Source organism: Lottia gigantea (genome assembly GCF_000327385.1).
Source record: "Lottia gigantea unplaced genomic scaffold LOTGIsca_178, whole genome shotgun sequence".
NCBI lineage: Eukaryota > Metazoa > Mollusca > Gastropoda > Lottiidae > Lottia > Lottia gigantea.
Window position 1 is genome coordinate 73,545 of NW_008708276.1, and position 9,862 is coordinate 83,406.

At 33.3% G+C, this 9,862-nt stretch overlaps 2 protein-coding genes across 2 annotated transcripts in view; both read right to left on the reverse strand.

Moving 5' to 3' along the window:
• Window positions 1–5,683: 5,683 nt before the first annotated feature.
• Window positions 5,684–7,523, reverse strand: LOTGIDRAFT_173975 (hypothetical protein; the record flags this gene model as incomplete). Its single annotated transcript, XM_009052003.1, has 3 exons — window positions 5,684–5,856; window positions 6,246–6,707; window positions 7,472–7,523. 3 exons carry the CDS (start codon window positions 7,521–7,523, stop codon window positions 5,684–5,686), a joined length of 687 nt encoding a protein of 228 aa, XP_009050251.1.
• Window positions 7,524–9,312: 1,789 nt separating this feature from the next.
• The window catches only part of LOTGIDRAFT_173976 (hypothetical protein), a gene marked incomplete at both ends in the record, with an annotated part of 6,351 nt that continues 5,801 nt past the window's right edge, over window positions 9,313–9,862 (reverse strand). The window contains one exon of the mRNA XM_009052004.1: window positions 9,313–9,449. Within this exon, the coding sequence (XP_009050252.1) occupies window positions 9,313–9,449 (137 nt within the window). The remainder of the gene's footprint in view (window positions 9,450–9,862) is intronic.

A 9,862-nucleotide genomic window follows, 5' to 3' on the forward strand; every position in this document is an offset into this window, starting at 1 on the left:
CTATTCCATATCATTAGTCTAATAAGATACAGAACAGAAGGATATAAAACTCTGTTTCATTTCATTAGTACAATAAGATACAGAACAGTAGGATATAAAACTCTATTTCATTTCATTAGTACAATAAGATATAGAACAGTAGGATATAAAACTCTATTTCATTTCATTAGTACAATAAGATATAGAACAGTAGGATATAAAACTCTATTTCATTTCATTAGTCTAATAAGATACAGAACAGTAGGATATAAAACTCCATTTCATTAGTCCAATAAGATACAGAATAGTAGGATATAAAACTCTATTTCATTTCATTAGTCCAATAAGATACAGAACAGTAGGATGTAAAACTCTATTTCATTTCATTAGTACAATAAGATATAGAACAGTAGGATATAAAACTCTATTTCATTTCATTAGTCCAATAAGATATAGAACAGTAGGATATAAAACTCTATTTCATTTCATTAGTCCAATAAGATACAGAATAGTAGGATGTAAAACTCTATTTCATTTCATTAGTCTAATAAGATACAGAACAGTAGGATGTAAAACTCTATTTCATTTCATTAGTACAATAAGATATAGAACAGTAGGATATAAATCTCTATTTCATTTCATTAGTCCAATAAGATACAGAACAGTAGGATATAAAACTATATTTCAATTCATTAGTCCAATAAGATATAGAACAGTAGGATACAGAACTCCATTTCATTTTATTAGTCCAATAAGATACAGAATAGTAGGATATAAAACTCTATTTCATTTCATTAGTCTAATAAGATACAGAACAGTAGGATATAGAACTCTATTTCATTTCATTAGTCTAATACGATACAGAACAGTAGGATATAAAACTTTATTTCATTTCATTAGTACAATAAGATATAGAACAGTAGGATATAAAACTCTATTCCATTAGTCCAATAAGATATAGAACAGTAGGATACAGAACTCCATTTCATTTTATTAGTCCAATAAGATACAGAACAGTAGGATATAAAACTCTATTTCATTTCATTAGTTCAATAAGATACAGAACAGTAGGATATAAAACTCTATTTCATTTCATTAGTACAATAAGATATAGAACAGTAGGATATAAATCTCTATTTCATTTCATTAGTCTAATAAGATACAGAACAGTAGGATATAAAACTCTATTTCATTTCATTAGTTCAATAAGATACAGAACAGTAGGATATAAAACTCTATTTCATTTCATTAGTCTAATAAGATACAGAACAGTAGGATATAAAACTCTATTTCATTTCATTAGTTCATTAAGATACAGAACAGTAGGATATAAAACTCTATTTCATTTCATTAGTCCAATAAGATACAGAACAGTAGGATATAAAACTCTATTTCATTTCATTAGTCTAATAAGATACAGAACAGTAGGATATAAAACTCTATTTCATTTCATTAGTCTAATAAGATAGAGAACAGTAGGATATAAATCTCTATTTCATTTCATTAGTACAATAAGATAGAGAACAGTAGGATATAAATCTCTATTTCATTTCATTAGTCCAATCAGGAGCATAAAATTGGGTAAGTTTCTGTAGCACAGTTGGTCAGAGCGTTGGTTGTCAACATGACGTCATTTTGCTTGGTTACGTCGAGCACATGATGGCTGTGGGTTATCATATTAGTCATTTTCACTCATAACGCATTACATTAGTCCAATTAGAAACATATTAATAACATAAGTTCAATTTCATTTCATTAGACAAATCAGACTAAAACTCCACTTCATTTCAGTTATAAGGGTGAAGGAGATCCTGAGCTAACATAACGTTTCAAATGATCAATTTTCCATCCTAAATTTCTTACAAAGTGTTTTGTCAATACTGCTCTTGATGGAGATTAAAGAATTTAATTCCCAATCGATGACCAGTTCTCGACTTTAACACGATTTTATTTCCGTACGACTAAAACATTCTCTCATTCAATCTGTGAAAATAACTTCAAGTACTCTGTCTTTAATCTCTAAGCCCAGTTCCGTGAAATTCAAATGAAAATTTTAAACTAGAAGAGAAGACGTTCGTTGAAGACATTATGGTTATTTTAGTGTTAGTTTTTACAAGTTATTACTTCAAATCTATAATCAATTTCCCGACTTTAACTGTCAATAAAACTTTAACTTTGATTTAACGATCTTAATCTTACATTCACTCCGTGTCAATAGTCCTTTTACATTCTTAATGGCTCTTTTATATCGTGTCAATAGTCTTACTTTATTCTCGTCTTCGATCATCCAGGAAGTTTGTTTTTATATTTGTGAACTGTGACATCATCAAATCCGTAAGCGTAAAAAAGTGATTTTGGTAGTCGTTACTTTTCTCTTGTTTCGGAATATTTAGCTTCATAGACGTTGACCTTCAAAAGTATTGTGTCCATCTAGGTCATCCAGATCACAGATTATAACTGATCTGTTGAAGACAGTAAGTCTGGAATGAGATTCAAAGGTGGACTGACTTTTTTCGTTTTAATGGATCCAACATACATCAAATTGCCAAGCGGGCACTGTATCTCGCTACGGAGTGAGCTACCCAACTGTCATAAAAAAGCAAGTTACTTAAAACATGTTTTGATTAACTATGTTTTTAATTGAATATAAATTAATTCGATATAAATTTACCATAATAATTCCAATTATTTTAAACCAGCTGATAGGAATTACCGATATTCCAATCTAGCTTTCCATAAGAGTTTAAACACTCATTGGTCTCCTGAGAGAAATTCATTTAGCCCCAGTATTAATTTTAGAAATACTCACTTGAATTCCTAATGGTTTAATGGACAGAGTCTTTCTTTGTTCAGTTAAAATTGTGGTCATTATAACTTATAGTAACACTTAGAGTAATCAATGAACCTTATACTCGAATATATTTCTTGAGATTTGAGTGTATCAATCAATAAGTTGACATACTTGCAAGTTCCATGTGGTTGAAATGGAAGGATTTGTAACTGAATGGATTGGTAACATGTAGATCCTGGGGAACAGATAAACTGGTCTGGTCTTGTCTGTGACACGCAGCAATAAATCAATATATAAAAAAATGTGTCTAATGAACGGCAGGAAACATCATAATCAATTTAGTGGTAATTGATCAAGAATTTTTTATTTCCTTTTTTTTAAATGTGTAAAAAGTTAGTGATAACTACTTCCGGTTTATAAGAAAGCGGAAATAGAATTAGTGATACTTTGACTCTACAGATTGTATTACTTCAGATCTAGAACCCTGACATTCATATCACAGGTTGCAATTTGACTAGCTGGATTAACGTCGTATATTTTACACAACTGTATGTTCAGTTACTACGCTGTGTTAATTAAGTTTCGCTCTCTTGGTTCTATATAACACGTTTTTTTGCTGGTGAACCATAATACATTTTATTTCATTTCCTTGGTATTTTGTTTTTGAATTTTGATTAATGAATAGGGCTGATATAGGTTGAATAGTACTATATGTAGTTTACTGTTTAAATGTCGTGGAGGGGTTCTGTAACCTATAATACTTCAGTGTAAAGTCATATAGATCTATTTATTGATAGTTGGGGGCTGTAAAAGATACGATGTTCCTTTTCTTGCATGAAGTTTTCCACGAAAGGAAACAATTGTGTTGATATGAGTTGCATACACAGTTTTGATAATATTTCTCTTGTATTGGTCCGAATACGAGAGATTGCATTCTACATAGCAGCTAAACAGTATTTAGTTTATTTATTCTACACAGCCAGCGAAAACTGAGATCTTCAGATACTAATGAAATTTAGTAAAAATGAGTTTGACTGTGTAGAATTAACCTTTGAAGTTGGAATGGTTATTGTTGGAGGCAGTAATTTGCTCAGATAATTTCATATTAAAGTCGACAAGTTGTTGATATAAAGTCTTATTGATTGAAATGGTAAGGAGTATTGATGTAACACTTTGTAAGACATTTGTTGATCGTTATACTCCGTCAATACGATTAATCTGATTTCATTCAAAAAAAAAACTACTTAATATCTTACTGGGGACCAGTTAACTCAGTGGTTTATAATCTGTTCGTGTATGTCTCCTCAAATCGAATCAGCATGAAAATGATGTCCCCAAATATCGAAAGTGTATCAATGATTGGATACCAGACACATTCTCGTATAGTTTGATAGTAATAATTCTCTGAGTACTCCTAGACAATGTTAATTTAGGATGTGTATAGTGTAGTCATCATATGAGATGTTGTATATATTGCAGTTGGAAAGTTTTTATTTTTCACAGTCTGTGCCTAGCTGTAATACATCAAATGTCCACAAAAAAAATGCAAATGTCATGTCCCTGTAGTTGAAAACCTACGAATTAACAAACCCACAAAGTCTGCAATCATATGACCTGAATACATACACCCTTTAGCCTCAATTAGTGTTTCAGGTTGATTTTTCAGTCGAATATAATATATTTTTTTATATTAACATTTCTAGTCTAGTGTATTTTCTGCAATTTATTCAGCTTATTGATCTATCTGTGAACTAGATTTTATATGAGTTGTTAAAACCATTCAGAGCATTTTATTTAATAAGTGTGGATTTTATCTTAGTTATGTGTTTGGGCATATGGCCCCAGTGACGTTTCTAGTAAACATCGGGTGTGGGAGCCAAGCAGAGGCACTATGTCAATTTGAAAGTGGGAAAGGGGTGGCTATGGTGATGGCCTATGACATTGAATGTTGACTATTTTCTCTGACAGACAATTGTGTAGTTATCGACTATACATAGTCTGGATTCTAGTAGAAGTTTAATTATTTGTTATGAACCACGACCAACTTGTAAAATTATATTTTTATACATGTATTTCAAAAAATCAAATCGAAACGTGAAGTCATTTTATTAAATTTAATCAAAATGTAAAATACAGAATTGATAATCTTTAAGGCGAAAACATTGCGTCAAATTGAAATTAGCGTGAATTAATCTGGTTCAGGGTATTAGATTCTGGAGAATAGAAGTTAAATAATCAAATACAAATAAATTTCATTTTACTGAATAACTTTAAAGAAATGTTCACAGAGAGTCTGGTTGTTATGCTGGTGATAAAATGTTGTCAAGGTTTTGTGGAAGGATGTTAACGAGAAGATCGTCTGGAATGTCTATTGTCTGATTCTGTTGAAAGCGACGTGTGTCTTTATTTAGCTGTGTTTATCTGGTGTTATATATTATGTTTCTATAGTTATAGAGATTTCAGTTTCCTCGTTTCCTCACACTAATCCATTTGTCAAAATCTAAAAGTAACCATGAAAACTTTGATGAATTTGTATGAGGTGGTCAGAACTTTCTACCTCAAAACAATTGAAATGAAATGTATTTTTCGTACTACGTTTATCAACTCCTCTTCACTTTCATCAAAGTTTTTTGTTCAGCCATGTGAGGTGTCAATATTTTTATGGGGATTGGAATAATGAACGTTTGCTAACTGCAAATACTTGTGAGTTATCCAGATCAAGGACACTGTCAAAACTGTCAATATTGCATGTTATGTCAAGTTTTGAATTCAAAGCTAATGATTTTTTTGTTCGTTGATCAAAATAAATTGACGATCTCAGAAATACTTCGACTTCAGCTCTACAATAATTGAAGTATTGAGGACTATTTTATCATTAAAAATATATTTTATTTTTGTAAGGCAGACAGGTTTTTAAGACGTTCGTGATGGACTGGGTTGAAACGGTCTGTAGCCTTGTTTTCTTTTCTTCTCGCAGTGTTTGTGGATACAGCAAGCTGCTATAGTGATGAGTATTATTATTGTTATTACTGAACAAGCTATCAGTACAGGATACAACAATCCCCAGCCTGGTACACAGTCGTTATCTTAAAATAAACAGATGGACATTACAACCGAGCACCAGCAGTGAATAGGTCCAGATATATAACAAATAATATAACATGTTTTTCGTAGCGCCAGTACCACTAGTCTGTTTGTGTTTAGAAGATGATATTAAGATATATGAGGCCTGGTCGTTAATAACAATAATAAAACGGGATGTATATTGAATAAAAATCAACAACAGTAAATCTACGTTTGATATTTACTTTAAAGCCGCATATCAACGCATTGAATTTAAACGGAACGGGATTTAAACCGACGTTTTCTTGCATTCGATCATCGTTCACTCCATTTTCATTTCCACTCTTTTTATGACAACTACTTTTGAGTAATAACGGTAAGAAATCACTAGAAATCACTAGAAATCACTTACCCGGTTCCATAGTAGAGATATATTCAGTAGTGGAACTAAGTATTCCAGATGTTATAACTGTAGGCGACAAAGTAATATCTTGCTCGGTAAGTGGTAAAATCTTTTCTGTTGTCAGATCTCTAGGTTCCAGTTCTTCTTTCTCCTGACAGTTGAAAGAAACTTGCCAATTTTGAGAGCCAGGTTTCTCGACGTAGTTGGTAATAATGGGGTCGAGTGGTGAACTGTAGAGCAGACATTCTTTAGTTCTGGTGTTAAAATTAAAGGACATACACCGAGGATCAGAACTCTCTCGACATTTCCTGGAGCAAATGATGGCTGCCTTTGTCGTGGAAGATTGAATTGGTGTTACGTTCTCGTTGAATTGTCTATCTAGTTCACGGTACCTAGTGACACTCGGCTCACATGGCGGACTGCAGGATATATTATCAATGAGCAGAGAAAACAACACGATACCAAAATAACCTGAATGATTAGAAATAACAGAATAATTATATTAGCTGTATGGTTTCTAACAAGGAGGCCTAAATGACAAAATTGTAGTGTTGTAAGATGTTCGAGAGTGGTGATTTTACTAGTGTAATTATGATTCGTAATAGAACAAACAACAATTGTTGAAAGAGGATAACATCTTAGGTTTACAAATTTCTGTCAGCCAGCTGGTCCTTGGTCAAACCTCTTTGCATTGATCTTAACTAAAATATATTTACCCATTTGAAACTGGGTCTATTATGAAATTATGGAATTATGATAAAAGATGTACTCGGGGCTATAACAGGAATTAAGGTTACCATGTGAGTGAGATATTCGATAGATAAATGGAGTTGTGTTCATTGATTCTGACCACTTTTTAAGAATATTCATAGACAACAAACTGGGGTCTGTTTCACAAAAACTTAATTGAGAATGATTTTAGTATTCTAGTAATCCGATTGGCCAATAGCGAAAATCAATTTTAATTTCAGCATAAGCCAATCAGATGACTTATTTTCTTAAAATCTTGTCTGTAATTATGTAAAACCTTTGTGAAACAGGCCCCTGACATCCACTGAGATAGGATGGTGAGTTAAAAGGTACAACTATTCCTCTAAATGGCAAGTAGATAAGGTACCAAAACTACCATCAGAAAATGCTGTTTTTGAGTTAAGAAGCGACATAGCTTGATTGATGATGAAGTAAGTAACCAAATGTATGTGATACGACTACCTCAAATACAAAATAAAACATACCCTTCATTCTTCGAATCTCGCGTTGTGTTAACTTTCTCACCCTCGCCAACATTTCAATGAAATGATAAATAAAATATCATGCTAGCTGAGTCCATGTTGATCATCAGACGTTATAATTAACCTTCAATTACACCACCACTAATAGCATGATTCTAAACCGCCCACCAGTTTAAATTAGAACAAGTGGTTCGAAATCAGTAACGGTAACATTTTTAGCCAAAGTGGTATACAGTCTTGTTATCGGTTTATAAATCACACTGCGTATTCTCCTAACGATCTTAGCGCTAGGATATCCTAGGGTCTTAACTTCTAACACTGTTTCTAGGACATCCTAGGGTCTTTATTTCTAACACTGTTTCTAGGATATCCTAGGGTCTTAACTTCTAACATTAATTCTATGACATCCTAGGGTCTTGACCCCTAACACTCTTTCTAGGATATCCTAGGGTATTAACCTCTAACACTGTTTCTAGGATATCCTAGGTTCTTGTCTTCTAACATTAATTCTAGGATATCAAAGGTTATTAACTTCTAACAGTGTTTCTAGAATATCCTAGGGTGTTAACTTCTAACACTGTTTCTAGGATATCCTAGAGTATTAACTTCTAACACTGTTTCTAGGATATCCTAGGGTCTTAACTTCTAACACTATTTCTAGGATATCCTTGGGTCTGAACTTCTAACACTGTTTCTAGGATATCCTAGAGTATTAACTTCTAACACAGTTTCTAGGATATCCTAGGGTTTTAACTACTAACTCTGTTTCTAGGATATCATAGGGCCTGGACTTCTAACACTCTTTCTAGGATATCCTAGGGTATTAACTTCTAACGCTGGTTCTGGGATATCCCAGAGTATTAACGTCTAACGCTGTTTCTAGGATATCCAAGCGCTAAATTCGTTTCTAGTATACTTGGCCAGAATTTGAAAATGACTGTTGTTTATTTTGCCTTCAGTATCGTATTGTTACATCTCACACATAACAAAAAGCATAGTCCAAAAACCACAAAAAGAACAAAATAACAAACGTTACTTTATTCATTAGAGAATATACAGTTATAGTAATGATAGGGGCCCTCACATCATAGCAATCACCAGTTGCGTACGGTTGCGAATAAGAATAGCGGTCATAAGTTTCGAACGCAACTTTCATATAACTGAGTTGTTGCTTACGTTCGGTACCACTTTCATTATTCGCAATATACGCAACTGGTGATCGCAACTGGTGATCGCTATGGTGATCGCTATGGTGGGCGGACAGCTGAATATAATTCTTACAGTCTGATTAAAATACAGATTTCAATATTTGTTTCGCGTTTCTTCTGTAGGTTATTAATTGTCGTCCATTACTTGATGAATTACTTCTTTAAATTTGAATTTAATTGGTTCAATATACAATAAATTCAGAACAGAATATGTATATAAATTTCGTCAGATCATGAATGGCCAGTTGTATAATCAGCATAAAAAACAATCATCCTGATATGAAATATAGCCAAATTGAGATTTCTATTAAATATAAGAAGAAAGATGACTATCAACAACCACAATGTCAAGATGTTATGACCTACGGCTTATATCTTGTTTGCAGTAGTCACCGTTTGTGTACCATGAAAGTTTGTAAATGCAGCGATTTAATTGGATTGTACGGTAGAAATACTGCCAATCAAAGGCCTCGACAAAAATCTGTAAACACTAAGCAATAATGATGACAGACGTTCTATCGGGAGCTCTTGGTTGTATTCGCTGACGTACAAATCAATCAAATCGCTTCATTTCGAGATACATTGCTTTTGAAGTCAAGGTATAAGCCGAAGTTGGTAATAACTCTACGAGATATCCTACTGAGACTGTGAATGAGCTTGATAACGTTTTTTAAGACAGAGAGCTACAATCACTACCAGAACAATAATAACTAATACTACCACAGCTATTAATATAGGATACAATAAACACCATCCTCCTTTACAACCTCGTACTGAAATATAATAATGTTATATTATAATAGGGTGGGGACGGTGGCGTTGCCGTGGGGGGTGCGGGGAGGGGTCCGGTTACAGATCCCCTGTCTGGATTTGAGAAGGCAGGCACTGTTCTAGGTGTGTAGAGAATGCACCTGACGCGATTTTTGAAGTGAGAGCAAAATCTTTTTATGGCCCACTGAGGGCGGATTTTGAACGTCAAAAGTGGCATTACAGTAATGGAATAATAAAAGACAAACCGCTATAGAATGTTCAATGACCACTTTGAGCAAGGAGATTCTGACACACGGTCAGCGATTACAAGATACCTGCCATAACCATGACTCTTAAACTAATTTCCGCTTTGTCATATTTAGTGGCCATGTTGCATGACAAGACACCTCGTACTGCTAGGTAACATTCGTTGTTG